General features: G+C 42.6%; 1 protein-coding gene across 29 annotated transcripts in view; it reads left to right on the top strand.

Annotated features, from left to right (window-relative positions):
* LOC124039973 (transcription factor 7-like 2) overlaps positions 1-17,379 on the top strand; it is a 100,590-nt gene that overhangs the window by 39,256 nt on the left and 43,955 nt on the right. For 20 of the 29 annotated variants that reach the window (XM_046356583.1, XM_046356595.1, XM_046356585.1 and 17 more), the window contains exon 5: positions 5,094-5,153. The exons of the other annotated variants lie outside the window; for them this stretch is intronic. In XM_046356583.1, the coding sequence (XP_046212539.1) occupies positions 5,094-5,153 (60 nt within the window). The remainder of the gene's footprint in view (positions 1-5,093; positions 5,154-17,379) is intronic. 29 annotated transcript variants of the gene reach the window in all.

The following is a 17,379-nucleotide window of genomic DNA, read 5'->3' as shown; positions in this document are numbered from 1 at the left end:
ATGATCTCAAGGCAGCTGGGACCATAGTCACCAAGAAAACAATTGGTAACACACTACGCCGTGAAGGACTGAAATCCTGCAGCGCCCGCAAGGCCCCCCTGCTCAAGAAAGCACATATACATGCCCGTCTGAAGTTTGCAAATGAACATCTGAATGATTCAGAGGATAACTGGGTGAAAATGTTGTGGTCAGATGAGACCAAAATTAAGCTCTTTGGCATCAACTCAACTCGCTGTGTTTGGAGGAGGAGGAATGCTGCCTATGACCCCAAGAACACCATCCCCACCATCAAATATGGAGGTGGAAACATTATGCTTTGGGGGTGTTTTTCAGCTAAGGGGACAGGACAACTTCACCACATCAAAGGGACGATGGGCGGGGCCATGAACCGTCAAATCTTGGGTGAGAACCTCCTTCCCTCAGCCAGGGCATTGAACATGGGTCGTGGATGGGTATTCCAGCATGACAATGACCCAAAACACACAGCCAAGGCAACAAAGGAGTGGCTCAAGACGAAGCACATTAAGGTCCTGGAGTGGCCTAGCCAGTCTCCAGACCTTAATCCCATAGAAAATCTGTGGAGGGAGCTGAAGGTTTGAGTTGCCAAACCTCAGCCTCAACCTTAATGACTTGGAGAAGATCTGCAAAGAGGAGTGGGACAAAATCCCTCCTGAGATGTGTGCAAACCTGGTGGCCAGCTACAAGAAACATCTGACCTCTGTGATTGCCAACAAGGTTTTTGCCACCAAGTACTAAGTCATGTTTTGCAGAGGGGTCAAATACTTATTTCCCTCATTAAAATGCAATTCAATTTATAACATTTTTGACATGGGTTTCTCTGGATTTTTTTGTTGTTGTTCTGTCTCTCACTGTTCAAATAAACCTACCATTAAAATTGTAGACTGATCATTTCTGTGTCAGTGGGCAAATGTACAAAGTCAGCAGGGGATCAAATACTTTTTTTCACTGTATCTGTTTGGGCTTCTTGCGGTCAATTTTCATTCTACAAATCGACCTTTGGCTGAATCTAGTCGACGATCCCGCTTTACGTAATCCCCTTATAAAAAATGTGGCCGTAAACAGTCGTTTCTTTTTGCTTTCAAATGGGAAAAACACCTGGGCACATTGACCGATCTTTGGCTTGAAATGTGCCATCTGCACCGTAGCGATAAAAACCAACCGATAGGCACCAGCGATATGGAGAGAGCGATCCGAAGTTTAAGTGACCCTTCAGCAACTTCAGAAAGTCAGAGAGAGTGAAATACTAAATAAGACAAAAATATCAAGTCTGAGACATACATACAAATGCTAAATTGAGCAATGAGATATGGAGAAGGACTGATGGACAGATAGACAAAGAGATGGAAAAATACATATGGGCAGATACACATAGAATCAAACAAAAACATACTGTCTTGTGTAGAATCTATGGATAGGTCAGTTTCAGGGGCAGAAGTAGGTGGAACTCTTGAGGGTCAGCCATGAAGGGAAAGGAGGAAGTGACCTCACAGGGGCTTGTCGTTACGAGGGTGTGCCCCTCTCCTCCATGCCCGCAAAGGGGGCACGCCTGGCCCTTTGATGTGTCTGACCGCGCCGCGGGGCAGCCTCCAAACCGCTGCCGCTGAACTTTTAGACCATTGGCTGAAAGTTATTATTTATTTATGTCTATTGATGTGTATTTTTTTCAGAAAGAAACCCAGGGTGAGACATTTTTGTCTTGTGCTTCACATAGTCAACAGTCTGAGAGAATTTTGTATAGAATAGCACTCAGTTCGTAAAGTCGTATACTACAGTATCTTCATTTGACTCATTTCATACACACATTAACACAGTCAATTCTCAAAACACAATGAGTTGACAGTCATCTATAAAAAAAAAAACTGAAGGTTATCCTTTCTTGTTAAATTGTTGGTGCACCGAATACAGTAGGCCTACATCGGCTGATGTATTATGCCATTCTCCTAGTAGCTTAGAGGTGCTCGAAATAGGATTTGATTTGTTACGGGATCTGTTTCGTGTGTGTGTGCCCCCACATCACAGCTGGCAACTGCTGCTACTCAAGCAGGACATAGCTGTGTCCCAGTAGCATAACATGGTGGTCTTCTGGTCATGCCATTTCTTTACACATTCAAGTTGAGAAGAGTACTTTACATTTCAACTCTGTAAGGCAAGAATTGTATAAGGGAATGTAAGAAAGGGTACGTCACTTGTTGTTGGCTTTAAAATATTGAGTCATCGTCTAACTCAGTCATCGGACAACGTAAATGGTAGGCTGTCAGTTTTTTTTGTGGGGGGGTTTAAAAAACACTCCAGGCCACTCTTGAGGTCTAAAACTAGATAGAATGTATGTAGTAACTATACTGGACCTTTACATTTTCAAATAACTGTCCTTCTTCTGGCCCGCAAATAGCTTTTGATGAACAAATCAGTTCAGAATTTTGAAATCCCAATATGGCCTTCGAGCCATAATTTCTGCCCACCCGTGGGTTAAGTGATGAATAACCTAAATTAGAGGCCACTTTAGAGTTACTATTGTGGTGCAAGTCAAACATTTTTGACAATGTTTTTTAAATTGACATGCTGGGAACTGGGGCAGAAATATGTTTGAGAGCGAGAGAGTGTGCGCATACACACACACAAACAAATACACATACACACTCCACACCACACTAGTCCTTTCCTCAGAGTCTGTTCAGGCTGGACAATGTCTCCATTGTTTTCTGGGCTTTCACTGGCAGCAGGGGACGGCTGGAGTGTTAACCATTTCCCAACCAGGCCTCAGTGTAGTGTGTGTCCATGTGTGTGTGTCATGAGCAGTGAAGAATGAAACTTGAGGGAGTATAGTGTCCGGTTGTGTGCCTACTCCAAGTGTATGATAATGAGCGTTGAGTAAGTGATGGAATCTGACCATTACATCTATGTGTGGCAAGACCTCCCACCTGAACCAATGAACACTTGGCTTTCACGTTTTAGGCCAATTTGCCTCTCCATAGAAAAGTGCACTAGAACAAGAGCTACGGAATGGGAGTAGGAGTTGGCTTGAAATGAAGTCTCCTTCCCAATTTTTTGAAAAAGAATAGATTTGTTCAGGAAATGCCCACAATGACTTCTCAGTCCCCCACTGTGGCTAAACAGCTTGGCTGGTCATCCTTAGAAAAGACATAGCCAGTGGTCTCTTGTCCACTCCACGTACATCTTTGTATGTTGAGAAACGTTAAATAAAGACAAGTCTCCTCCCTATGAATTGCAGTCCACCTGGGCTGTACAGACAATAACTCTGTGGGTTGGAAGCCCTGGTGGGAGAGCCTGGCCTCACTGTTAATGAGCGCCCCCAGGGTCACAGACTGGAGACACACTGCCCTCACTGTTTACGAGGGGAGACCTCTCTCTCTCCCTCTCTCTCTCTCCTTCTCCCCCTCGCTCTCTCTATCTCTCTCCCCCTCGCTCTCTCTCTGTTCCTCTACCTTGCTCAGATAATCATCCTTACTTCAGTCTGCAAGCTCTGGGTAGACTGAGCAAAGTCAGTGGTAGCATTATCACAGAAGAATGCAATGCTGTCTGTTGTTATGGCAGTAGTGCTCTAGACCAGAGCCCCTTCGGCTCTTCTGTTGGTAGGAGACATGGCCTCACCCTTAGACAGGGGGCTTTGTGCCTCTTCTGACCACCCAACAGGCCTTGGCCCTGTCCATTGTCTCAAACCAAACGTTGCACTGTCATGCTGACATCATGACCATCTTGGGGGCCAAATGTGAGACCAGCTGAGACGTGTGTCAATCATGGGAACTGTGACAAGAGTGGGTAATAGGGGTTTGCTGTTTCACTCAGTGAAACCCAATCTAGACAAAGTCCTTGTTACTCTACAACACTGAATGTCCAGTTGTTTACAGACTTCCCAATGACAGTCAGTGTCTGCTGAGCAGCCAACAAAGGAATGACTGAGCAAGCGATAGTGGAATTTATAGGGATTTATAGAGGAAAAATTCCATCCAGATTCTGACCTGTAATAGTGCGTAGCCTATTTTGTTGTACCTTTTCCTTTATTGTTCGATATTTTTTCCTCAGGAATGCACTCTAGGCCTAGCGCACGCCACCATTAGTTGTCATCTGATTGCAGGAAGAAACGTGAATAGCGGCTTTTATACGCACATGAATAGTTGAGAGATCATTTGTCCTTTTTACCTTTGGGTGGTATTTAGCCATTATGTAGGCTAACCCCTGTAGACTTAGGCCACCCTGGGTAATGGGCAGATCTAGACTGTGTTTGTATGCGTGCAAGCAGTCACACCGATAACCACTGTATATACTGTAATCCTGTTGAGAGAAATCTGTCTCCCACAGGGTCAAACAGTCATAGGGTCAAGCACACAAGACTTATTGACTTTTGTGCAGAGTAGGCTAACCTGTACAGTACAGTAACGTTATGTGTGAGGTTTCAGTATTGTATATGGTGAAAACACTTTTTCATAACTAACATATGTGGTTCAGTAGTTTTTGGGGGTCTGTGTGTTTGTGTCTGAATGATTGTGTGTGTGAGTTTTTTTGTAAAATGATACATGAACTCTTCATCTCCTTCCCTGTTTCTTTTCCCTTTTCCTCTTTTTTCTTCCCTCTTTCTTTCCATGCCCTTCCTCTCCTGATTTTAGAGTGATGTAAAACATGATAGCTGCACACCTACCTAATGCACAGGAATACAGGAATACATCTCCCCATGTTCACCCTAGTGCAAGCTGCATTTACTTAAGAGCCAAAGAAGGCAATGTCTTTGAACCAGCAGCGAGAACAGCTGAGAAACTCCAGTGTATAACAGTATAACTGCCATGTAACCAACCCAAAGCCAACCCATGTTCTCATATTCTCTGTGTAATGTGTGTGTATATGGATAGGCATGGCACCCTGGAGAAAGCTGAGGTAGCCATAAGGAAAGGAAATAGAAGGTTAAATAAATGAATAGCTAGTGAAAAAAAGCATTAGGCCTATTTCTTTTGGGAAGTGAAAACACACTGCTTTACATTCATGTTCCTGGTAGGCTAGGATGATGTGTGTGTGAGCTGATATAATTGTGTGACTCGGGAACGTCCGTCTTTGCCTTTCAGGGGCCCTTCTGCTTGGAATTCCCCGGACAGTCAGATCTGAGCCTTCACCAATTTCAGTTGGTGAGAACTTTGAATTCCAAGTATCTTGTTAGCTGGTTGATGATGCCAAAATAACAACTGACAAATTATGATGATGTTGATAAAAAATTAAATAAAAAGTAATAATAACAACCATAATCCTAATGATAGCCTAATCATGCTATGTTGTTGTGTTTGCTACTGATTCAGTGCTGCTACTGCTGTGTTGTTGACTTGCTTTGTTGCTCTGAAATGGCAGCTGGTGCAGATATGTCCTGGATACTTTTGACAGCCTTAACCTACTGACCTTTTAGCCATGGTTTTCACACTAAATATGTACTCATGTCTTGTGCAACACATACATTCCTAGTTCTCTGACAATCCTAATTTCCCGAGATGCTTTTAAAAGACTGTGAACTGTGGTCTGTAAGTAATTGGCTTGTAACCCACTAGTGTTGTGATACTTGGTGTAGCCCAGCTCAGGTTGCTGACTGTGCTTTGTCTCTGGTGTAGCTAACATCAGATGGTTTAGAATGTTTATTCTTAAGGTAGCATTAATGTCTCCATCGATAGGGATTGTGGCCTTTGGCTTTACAACAGTGCCAAAGTGTCTATTGATTTAAGTCTCTGCTGTTTGAACATGGTATAGAATGATGCTTTCAGGTTTCTGTCAAACAGTATAGGTTAAATCCATTTGAATTCAATCACTTTTGACAGCATCCTTTTTGATTTAAACAAAACTTTGCATACATTTTGCCCACGAAAGAAGTGGTCAGAAAGGGACTTTTTCAACCTGAATGCCAAAACATTTAGGCGGTAAAGGTGTTCCAAGTTGACCCATTTCGCATATCTCAACTCAGTCGTTTATCTTTTCCAGTGATGAAGGCATGGATTTTAGACATCCATGTCTTCATCATTGGAAAAGATAAACGGTTGAGTTTGATATAATTTAAAAGCTTGCAAACAGGGTTGTCAAACTATTTAACAATGTCTTGGGGAATGTTTTTTTTTAAATATTAAAATATAATACTTTAAAAAACGTTTTAAGGTTGATTATCTAAGAATGCATAAATGAGAAAAACTAATAATTTCATACACTACCAGTCAAATGTATGTACACACCTACTCATTCAAGGGTTGTTCTTTATTTGTACTATTTTCTACATTGTAGAATAATAACATATATGCATTCATGTAGTAACCAAAAAAGTGTTAAACAAAACACAATATATTATTTTGATTCTTCAAAGTAGCCACCCTCTCAACTAGCTTCATGAGGTAGTCACCTGAAATCCAATTAAATTAACAGGTTGTCTTGTTAAAAGTTAATTTGTGGAATTGATTTCCTTCTTAATGCATTTGAGCCAATCAATTGTGTTGTGACAAGGTAGGGGTGTTATACAGAAGAAAGCCCTATTTGGTTAAAGACCAAGTCCATATTATGACAAGAACAGCTCAAATAAGCAGAGAGAAACAAGAGTCCATCATTACTTTAAGACATGAAAATCATTCAATACGGAAAATGTCAAGAACTTTAAAAATTTGTTCAATTGCAGTCGCAAAAATCATGAAGCACAATGATAAAACTGTCTCTCATGAGCACCGCCACAGGAAAGGAAGACCCAGAGTTACCTCTGCTGCAGAGGACAAGTTCATTACAGTTAACTGCACCTCAGATTGCAGCCCAAATAAATGCTTCACAGAGTTCAAGTAACAGTCACATCTCAACATCAACTGTTCAGAGGAGACTGCGTGAGTCAGGCCTTCATGGTCGACTTGCTGCAAAGAAACTGAAGGACACCAATCAGAAGAAGAGACTTGCTTGGGCCAAGAAACATGAGCAATTGACATTAGACCGGTGGAAATCTGTCCTTCGGTTTGATGAGTCCAAATTTGAGATTTTTGGTTCCAACCGCCATGTCTGTGAGACACAGAGTAGGTGAACGGATGATCTCCGCATGTGTGATTCCCACTGTGAAGCATGGAGGAGGAGGTGTGTTGGTGTGGGGGTGTTTTTCTGGTGACACTGTCTGTAATTTATTTAGAATTCAAGGCACACTTAACCAGCATGGCTACTACAGCATTCTGCAGCGAAATACCATCCCATCTGGTTTGCGCTTAGTGGGACTATCATTTGTTTTTCAACAGGACAATGACCCAACACACCTCCAGGCTGTGTAAGGGCTGTTTGACCAAGAAGGAGAGTGATGGAGTGCTGTATCAGATGACCTGGCCTCCACAATCACACGACCTCAACCCAATTGAGATGGTTTGGGATGAGTTGAACCGCAGAGTGAAGGAAAAGCAGCCAACAAGTGTTCAGCATATGTGGGAGCTCCTTTGATGTCTTCATAGTAAAATAAAGAAAACCCTTGAATGAGTAGGTGTGTCCCAACGTTTGACTGGTACTGTATGTCAGGGGTCGGCAACAGGGGCCAAATCCGGCCCGGAAGCGAGACAAGCATCACTAGGAATTCAGCTAAAAATGAATTTTATTTAGGAAATCTGTTCACCAAGTAGTCCCACAAATTAAAAAAGAGACATGTGACCGTGTCTCAATGTAATGAAAGTATGAAATTATTATTATTTTTAAATCCAATCTATTTTTGGGCTTGATTGTGGTCAATTTGCAGTGTTGAAAAAAATCTGCCTATTCCTGGCATGTTGTAGCTTAGACCCTACTTTACATAATTGGTTGAGACACAAAATGCTCTTGAATACAGGGTGGGTGTAATTTCAAACACAGAACTAGAATTCATAGAATGGACTTATCCCTTCAGACCACTGCAATTTAGCTGGTACACCATTTCCATTTAACTGACCATTTAGATTCTAATTGCTATCACAAAGATGGCCGCCGGTCTACCCACCATTGAATGTTAACTTTAATGGTCATGTCTATTCTATTATCTATATTTATATGATTTCAATAGGTTTCCTATGGAGGATTGACAGTATAATTAAAACTACATATATTCCCGTTTAAGTCAACATTGTGGCTGAATCCAACCATCTTTGTGGTAAATGTTTGAAATTTGACATTTCAGTTTTATTCCCATTTTAGTATATTTTTCAGCCAAAACATAATATATATAATAATAATATATGCCATTTAGCAGACGCTTTTATCCAAAGCGACTTACAGTCATGTGTGCATACATTCTACGTAACATGACACCTACCCTGCATCCAAGAGCATGTTGTGTCTCAACCGATGGCGGCACATCACAAAAACCTCAGATAATGTAAAGTAGGGTCTAAGCTACAACATGTGAATATGATAAAAATTGGCATCTACACATTTTTAGACAATTGACGAAAAAAGTACCAAATAAATGGTTATAAAAAAATAAATTATGAAATCTTTTGACAACCCTGTTTGTAAGCTTTAAATTATATCAATAATTAGCAATAAATATCAATATCTTTTCCAGGGATGGACATTGTCTCATGGTATGCAAAATAGCTCAACTTTGAGCACACTTGTCTTGGCATTCAGGTCCAAAACATGACTTTCTGAGCACTTATTCAATGGGCAAACATGTATTGAAGATTTGGTTCAAATCAAAAGGAGTGCTGTGAAAAAGTGATTGAATTCTAATGGATAATGTATTTGTTGATCTAAATCTCCATCAGTTCTGAGGTTCTTGGTAAACATTTGTCACACATTATGAGATGTGACTTGTTTTACAGTCTTTTACTGGAGGACTGTACTCTGTATACATACAAATTTGTTTTTGTGTTTGAATTACCATCCAGGAGAGATAATCTTCCTGTTCTATTTTTATCTACAGTTGTCTTGAAGAGGATTCTCTATATTATCGGCATCTGTGGTTGAATGTACGCCAGCAAGAAGTTAACTAGAACATGCAGTGTGTGTGTGTGGTCTAAGTGAGTGACTGTGTGTGTCTGCCTATGTATTTATGTTTCCGGGGGGAGGTCGATGTTGAAGACAAGAGACTCGGACGAGACAAGGCTGTCTAGCTTTTCTGAATTGTTCTGCTGTTGTCAGAAGGTGCTTAGAGCCATCCAAGGACCATGAATGCTTAGTTTCGTATTTTTATATTACTACCCAGTGTCTCATTTAACTATGGTGTCCTACTTGACGAACCCAAACATTCAGGGTTTGAATGGATGGGGACATAATGGTTAGCCTTGGTCTGCAGAGATAACTACTGCCAGATCAGTGGGTGTTAGGCTAGATTATAGCTCACGGTTGCATGGTTAGCCTGATGAAGGGAGTGACAGGAATGGCGGGACATAGGTTGTCATTGAGGAGCCAAGAAGAAAACACATTTTTGTATCCTTTGAATGGACCCCCGGACTCTTGAGTTGCCTGCTTGAATCGCTGCGGCTTATCAATTGCTTGTTGAATTTCCATGCTCCATCAAGACCGTTTTGGTAATAAAGTCATTGCACTTGGAAAAAACACTTTCGAAAACAACAACCTTAAATGTCAAGGGGAGAGAGATTTTCCTCCTTCTAGTTTTCCCTCCCTCCCTCCTTTCTCTAAAAGGTGTCTGCTAGAACCTGTTTGACTAGGTAGGGCAGGAGCTCTGTTGGGTGTGTCTATGTCTGTGTTTCTGTGTGAGTGCGTCTTAAATATGTGTTTGTCTGCATATTCTTTAGTGACCGTGTCTCTCTAAGGTGTAGATGTATGTGTGCCAAATCCAATGTAGGTGTGTGTGTATGTTTGTGTGCTAGATAAGCAGTCTCAGTCAGGTCAAGTAAGGTTGTCAAGCACAGTTGTGCGTGTGTGTGTTTTTGGTTTTACTATCCTTGTGGGGACCAGCAGTCCTCACAAATATAGTAAAACAAGGTGAATTTGGACAAATGGGGACATTTCGCGGGTCCCCACAAGAAAAAAAGCTATTTTAGGCTTAGGGGTCACGTTTAGGGTTACAATTAGGGTTAAGGTTAGGGTTAGGGTTAGGGCTCAGTCACACCAATAGTGTTTGCTGGCCAAGAGTACTTAGCACCCCTGAATGTAATTTGCGAACCGAGTGCACACTGATTTTACATGTAGAATCGAGTAAAACATTTAGTCAGTCATACGTCTACAGCGGGTGGTGCCTAAAGCAGCGCACTGAACGATAGACAGGCGAATACTAGACCCACAACCGGTGCGATGTATGCGAGCCTTTAGGGTTAAGGTTAGGGAAAATATGATTTTGAATGGGAATCAATTGTCTTGTCCCCATAAGGATAGTAAAACGTGTGTGTGTGTGTGTGTGTGTGTGTGTGTGTGTGTGTGTGTGTGTGTGTGTGTGTGTGTGTGTGTGTGTGTGTGTGTGTGTGTGTGTGTGTGTGTGCGTGTGCGTGTGCGTGTGCGTGTGCGCACTTGAGAGGAAAATATAAAATGAAAGACAGTGATGGTCGCACTGATCTTTTAAAAATAGCAGCTTAGTTTTGCAGTTGGATGCAAAAATGTCTCATCAAAATGTGACCCTAAATCATGGTACAATGTGAAGACAGAATTCATTTGTCATATTGGTTTTTAAGAAACGTAAAAAATATCCCACCTCATCCCACTATTTATTTTCCAAATAATGATAATTGACTATATTTTCTATATCCCCCTGCTTGACCAATCCTCTCTCCCGCCTCCTCTGCCCAAGTCCCACATCTGATTCTGTGGCTGGGCTGTGAGCGTGTACTGTATTAGTACTTGAGGCCGTTTCACAGGGAAATTTGTTTTGACAGAACTCCAGGTGTCTCATTGTTGGAACTGCTATGGTTCAACAGATTTACCAATTAGTATTGGGCTGAGGGCATGGTTGGGTTGGGAAGGGGGGACCGGGAGCAGAGGGAAGGGTAAGTATGAAAGAATTGAAATGGAGAGGTGGGGCGGGATGTTCTGGGTTGAGTAGAGTGATGGACTGAGATGGGGGAGGAGGAGGAAGAAGAAAGGGGGGTCTTTTGGAGGGTCTTGTGGCTGGAGAGAGAGAGGGACGCTGAGCAAGTCGATACGTGACCTCCTTTTCCCGGCGGAGGAATGGAATGACAGGTTTCAGCCGAGTGACAAAGAGGAGAAGAAATAGGATGGGCGGTGTGAAGAAGGCCAATAAGGAGGAGGAGGAAAAGGAGGCTTAGGCTTTAACTTAACAAGTGGCCTATAGTCCATCCTGATACTGCCAAAAAAGGATGGCATTTTTTCTTATTTTGCTCTGTCAGTTAGTTTTTGTCAATGTTACTGCAAAATTGAGATGAGTTGATTTACGCTAACACAAGTGGGCCTCAGTACACAACACAATGTATTGACTCAGCAGATCCCAATCTTTGGAGAGTGTTTTTACACACATCCGCTCCCGAACCAATGATTAGTTTTTATAGAAATCTTCCTCCTCTGTTCTCACTTTCTTACTAGGCTGAATTGTGTGGGATTATAGACAGAGGTGTAACTTTCTGAAACTCTTTGTTTTACCTTCAGAACAGCCTGCCCCTTTTCCAGGAAGTTTTTACATGAACTTTGGAGAGTAGGGTGAAGTGATTTAGAGAATATCCCTAGAGTCGCCAGTAGAATTTAGAGCACTGTTTGGCTCCAGAGTACAGTATGTGTTTGTGTGTCCATCATGACTCTGGTGTAGTGGCTCTATGAAATCACTGCGGGTGCTTACTTGGTCAGAAAGTTAAAGGGGAAAAAAAACGTAAATAAAGACAAAAGTGATGAACCCTCTAGAAATAAGGTCGTAAAGATTTCTCATTGAGTACATTGAAATGCACGCTAATACTTCTATATTAAACTGATTATGGCAGTGGGCAGGTTATACAAAAGTCACATGAACACCTTACTGTATTTGTCTTAATTGGCGTACGGTCAAAGTCTAAGTAAGCATATTCCAAATAAAACATCTAGTTTTCTAAGCAATCTTTCATACTATTAGGACATGTAAACACCTTAATCGATCTCCAGCGGTGTTTTTGATCTGTGCATGTGACAGCACCAGCCGATCGAGCCTCCCTCTTTAGTGCGAGTGAAGTGTGTTCGGAAACAACTGAATGAATGTGTCTTAGAAGTAGTTTTCACACTTTATGTCTGTACCCAGAATCAAATATGTTTCCCAAAAATAACATGTTCGCTGTGGTAGAATGTCTATATTGATTGCCGATTTTCTACATTTATCAGAGTGCCATCAGGTAGCCTGATTTCAGATGTGTCCATTTAAACATGATTATTAGGGAAATGGTTATTTTTGCAAAGCATACAAACGTTTTAATCAATTATATCAATCTGTTTATATAATAAACGCTTTATTGTGTATATGTAACCGCACTCATTGAAGGGATTGTTCACCCAAATGACAAAATCACATATAGGTTTGCTGTAAGCAATCAATGGACAAGGTATGACTGCAATCCATGTTTTGGCTTCCCTGGCACTGTTTCCATATTAGCATTTGTGTCACAAATCCCATTCGAGTCATGGGACCGATATTAGCATATTTCGTTCATCATATCCAAGTCATCCGAAAGTATCTAAGATTGATTGTGAAGCTCAACAAATGATTTGAACATGATGCGTGAAGAACGCTGATATTGGTTCGATGACTTGCAGGGGAAATGTGTCACAAATGCTAAAACCTTAGCTAAAACCTTAGCATTTGGAAACCGTGCCAGGGAAACTAAACCATAGCATGGATTGCTGTCACACCTTGTCCATATACTGTTTACAGGCCAAGGAACAGGCCATGGTTAGCAGATGTTAATGCGAGTGTAGAAGAATGCTTGTGCGACAATGCAGTAATATCCAATGATTCATCCGTAGTTTAGGGTCAAATAGCAGTGGAGCCCCTGGCTGCACAACGCTAACATTCTACTGCAAAGCCCATCACACAGGCCTACGTATATAGTGCTACAGTCTGCTGTCCTCTTGAATCACCGTCAGACCCTCAGCATGCTCTCGCCTGCTAATCCACTGTTTGGACTGGCACAGCGCCCCTTGTGTTGGAGCACCCATCCCCTGGCTGGTTGTTTGCCCGACTGCGGTGGCCACACTTTGGGGTGAGAGATTTTTGGGTGGATTTTGGAGAGGGGTAGGGCGCACTGGGGGTGTATGGAGAGGCAATGAACCCCACATCCCCAAAGAACAATTTATTGCTACAGTTGAATGCACTGTGGCCGTTAAAGTTTAACACCTCCTACTCCCTCTGTGTGTGTGTGTGTGTGTGTGTGTGTGTGTGTGTGTGTGTGTGTGTGTGTGTGTGTGTGTGTGTGTGTGTGTGTGTGTGTGTGTGTGTGTGTGTGTGTGTGTGTGTGTGTGTGTGTGTGTGTGTGTGTGTGTGTGTGTGTGTGTTGGCCGGTGGAATGCTGACTGTTTCCAGGGAGCCCTTAAGCTGCCCTGAATTAGGTTTAGTTTCCCTGCTCGTACGGCAGGAGAGCGGGTCGGGGGGATTAGTTAAGAACACTCGGTATCTAATTCCTGAATAGTTTTGCATTGTCCTCCTCCTTCTCTTTCCTCAAACCTCTTTTATATTGTTTTCACATGTGTCAGCTCAACCTGAGCGAGACTAACCCCCAATTTATTTTATTTTGTTCTTCTCAGCGGTTTCAGTGAAGACATCTCTGAACTTTATTTATTTGTTTGGCTGTGTTTCTTATGTTTTCTTCCACAGTCAGTGTAGTCAATGATGACTGAGTCCCGGGCTCTTCTTTTGTCTCGTCTGAATCCTCAAAAAAAGCGATACAATTAGACTTGAGACTATTTTTCTTCCAAGTCAGTTTCTCTCTTAGGTGTTTTTTTTCTAATAGTTGTGAAAATCCAGAACAGCTCACACCGAGGCAGGTGATTTGTATTTGCATGTACGTGCATACCTCTGCAGGTGTGCGTGCACATGCTTTTTTATTTAGTTGTTTTTCCAGCCCTCTAAAAATAATCTCTGATTAAATGGCTTATTAACATACCATTTAAATCAATCAAGGTGAAGGAGAAACATTTTTAATTTTGCCATACATGTCTGGGAAACATTTCCCAATTTCAGTGAAATATGGGCACGTTGTTATGAAAAATCTGTTAATATATAATATAGTTAGTGGATACACTTATGTCTGGTGATGGATCAACAGATCTGCCATGTGCACCAGGCACTGGCCAGACTGTCAATAAAAGCACAAAAGCACAAGAGTTGCAACTCGGGAAATAGATCAAAATAATGAACCCACCACCAAAGTCTGCAAAGTCCTCAGCATTGGGATAGCTGTCAAAAAGCAAAAAAAGCAGCTTACTTTTCATACATTATTAACATGATCTAAATGCATTATTTGTGCATTTATTCATTCATTTGTCTTGTTAACATCCTTTCTGAGCAAAATAAACAGCACAGATGTAGAGTGGCTGTGTGACAGTTTGTGTGTGTGTGTGTGTGTGTGTGTGTGTGTGTGTGTGTGTGTGTGTGTGTGTGTGTGTGTGTGTGTGTGTGTGTGTGTGTGTGTGTGTGTGTGTGTGTGTGTGTGTGTGTGTGTGTGTGTGTGTGTGTGTGTGTGTGTGTGTGTGTGTGTGTGTGAGAGAGAGAGAGTGAGATTTGAATCTGAGGCATTGTGATTGGAGTGAGACAGGCATGGTTTTGCGGACACACGACAGGCTCTTCTTTACTGGCTCATTAAGGGACAGTGAGGCGATGATGTCGAATCTGCGCAAGTTTTACGGGCCTGCCTTCTTCTTTGAACACTGTCGCTCTGTTATCTGTTACATGCTCTGTTCCTCCGTAACAAGACGTACCCCTCTTCCTCCTCCTCTTCATGCTTATTTATTTTGTGCTCGGCAGAAACCGAGAAGATGCGGCTTGTCCGTAGCATTCGGCAGCTTTTTTTGTGTTTTCCTAGACTTTGTTGGAAAGCCCAGCATTTGGGCTTTTTCCCTCACACGTCATGGTGAACAGAGATTTTAATTGGAACTTTTGGCACTGTCTCCATCTTGCGTTGAAATGGCAGACAAGTGACTGGCTGTTGGTGTGGCCGGCGGGCGAGCTGATTGGTGTGTAGCGAGGCATGGATAAATCAACTGGCAGCCTGAATAGCTCATTTGATTCTCACTGGTATTCATTGAGACCATAGCCGTTTTGTGTTTTTTTTTATGGGATTCTTTCTTTAGAGAAGAGTCTAAAATAACAGACAAAAGAAAGAACGCTTCTTAGTTTTATTAAGCATGACTCTTTCAATGTTTTGTTTTGCAGTGCAATGTACTCAAAACTGGTATCCAATTTATGCTTGCAATTAAATGCAAAAGTATGCATTAGCAATTTGTTTTGCTCTCTCACTATGATACAGTTTGTTGATAAACTGCCAAAAGGGCAGACTCCGAATAAATAATAAGAGACCCTTTTGACATGCTAGACTAGACGGCTGCTAAAACGCTGGTTTAGCTCTTTTTGGCTACTGCTCCTTGCTGTAGCTAATGCGGACCACATGCTCCATGCATCTGCATACGCACACATGTTTAAACTACAGATGACCCTGCACCGTACAGAGCCAGTCCTACTATACATATAGTACAATACGCTAAAGGCAAAGGAGTTGACAGGGGAGTACGCCGTATATAGGGGGCTTGAAGAACAGGCTCAGATTGAAGTCATTGTAATCCTCCTTAAAATGATGTGGGTTTGTGTCTGGCTGTGTGTGAGACTGATTCTGCCGGTGTGTGTGTGTGTGTGTGTGTGTGTGTGTGTGTGTGTGTGTGTGTGTGTGTGTGTGTGTGTGTGTGTGTGTGTGTGTGTGTGTGTGTGTGTGTGTGTGTGTGTGTGTGTGTGTGTGTGTGTGTGTGTGTGTGTGTGTGTGTGTGTGTGTGTGTGTGTGTGTAGGCTATATCTCTGGGCTGGTAGTCAGGGCTGTGTAATTACCTGGAAGGTTGCCACTGAGCCCCACTGGAGCAGAGAGGAGTAAAGCTGTGTCTTATGCAATGTGGGGTCACTTACACTAATGCCCATCTGAGCTTGAGTAACTAGCAGTAAGACTGATAACTCGTGTTTTGTACCAGTTGAAGAAAGGGAGATAATGACAGAGAAGTAAAGGAGAGGAAGTTGGGATGGATAGAAGGTTGGAAAAGACGCTAGGAAATATGTGTCAAATTCCTCCATCACTTGTACCATGGCCGGTGGTGATCCGTTAGCCACCATGCCAACGGCTCGGTTGTCTCCTCTATTGTGGCCCACCTTCTTCTGAGAGAACGTGCTTGATGCCCACGAGCTCTCCTGCATCTGCACAAGCCTGTGTGCTGTGCATGCATGCACGCCGTGGTGTGGGCCTGCCTCTCTTGCTGTTTTAATTGTTATATCTCCTCACCCTTGATATGAGCAAAAAGGGAGGCCTCGGCAACGCCTGGGACTTCAAAGGCTACCTCCCCCAGTCTTACAAGTTGCCCGTCTCTTTGGAGGAGTAGGCTCCTGAGAGTGAGGGGGTTTGAGAGGCGGCACCGAGTCCCGGCTGGAATGAGTTTGATGGGCTAATTGTAGCCCCCAGTGGACACAGATGCACATCACAGAGAGGACTGGCAGAGTGGGGAGCACTGGATAAGAGTCTACAGCTCTGCTAATCATGGGAATGAATGGAGACGGCAGACACCCACCATCTATCTCTCTTTTCCCCTCTCTCTCTCTCTAGTCTCTACCTTACCCATCGTTCTGCCCATGCTGTCTTTTTTCTCTGTTTCCATGGCTCTCTGTATCTTGCTTCATGATGGGGGGAAAATAAATGGACGCTGCAAAGACTCCCTCCGTTCCTCTCTTTCTCCCTCTGCTGTCAATCTTTCTCTCCCTGTCTCTCCATATCTTATCATCTCCAGCTCCCTGCACCCATGATTTGTTGAATAGTTGTGCTCTTCTTTTATGCTTTTCCGTGTGTCTGCAGTTTTGTACCATCCAGCGTGTGAATGTATTCACCTTTGTCTACCGTTAAACTCCATAGGGATAGGCAGCGTAGGTCACGTGGTGGCACATTCTGATGATCTCCTATCAGCGTGTAATTACGCTACTTGCCGTTGGTCACTACGTTTAATGAGCCCACTGTCCACATGGAATCTGGGTATGAACTCTACACAGCGCAGAACAAAGGAATTCCCAGACAGACGCACATCTCTGTCTACTATAACTACTACTCCTACTACCAAACACCACCACTGTAGCGGTGATCAAAAAATAATCTCCTCAGCTGTGAACTGTTCTTTCTTTCTTTCTCCCCCCCAATCTGCATCAAACAGAAATCAATATATGAAACTTTGAAGCGCATGTATCAGTTTTTCTCCTCCTTTCTTCCCCCCCTCCTCTCTGGCGGTTTAGTA

The sequence above is a fragment of the Oncorhynchus gorbuscha genome, linkage group LG07 (assembly GCF_021184085.1).
Source record: "Oncorhynchus gorbuscha isolate QuinsamMale2020 ecotype Even-year linkage group LG07, OgorEven_v1.0, whole genome shotgun sequence".
Classification (NCBI taxonomy): Eukaryota; Metazoa; Chordata; class Actinopteri; order Salmoniformes; family Salmonidae; genus Oncorhynchus; species Oncorhynchus gorbuscha.
Note: the sequence above shows the minus strand (reverse complement) of the source record. Positions and strands in the feature narration are given on the sequence as shown.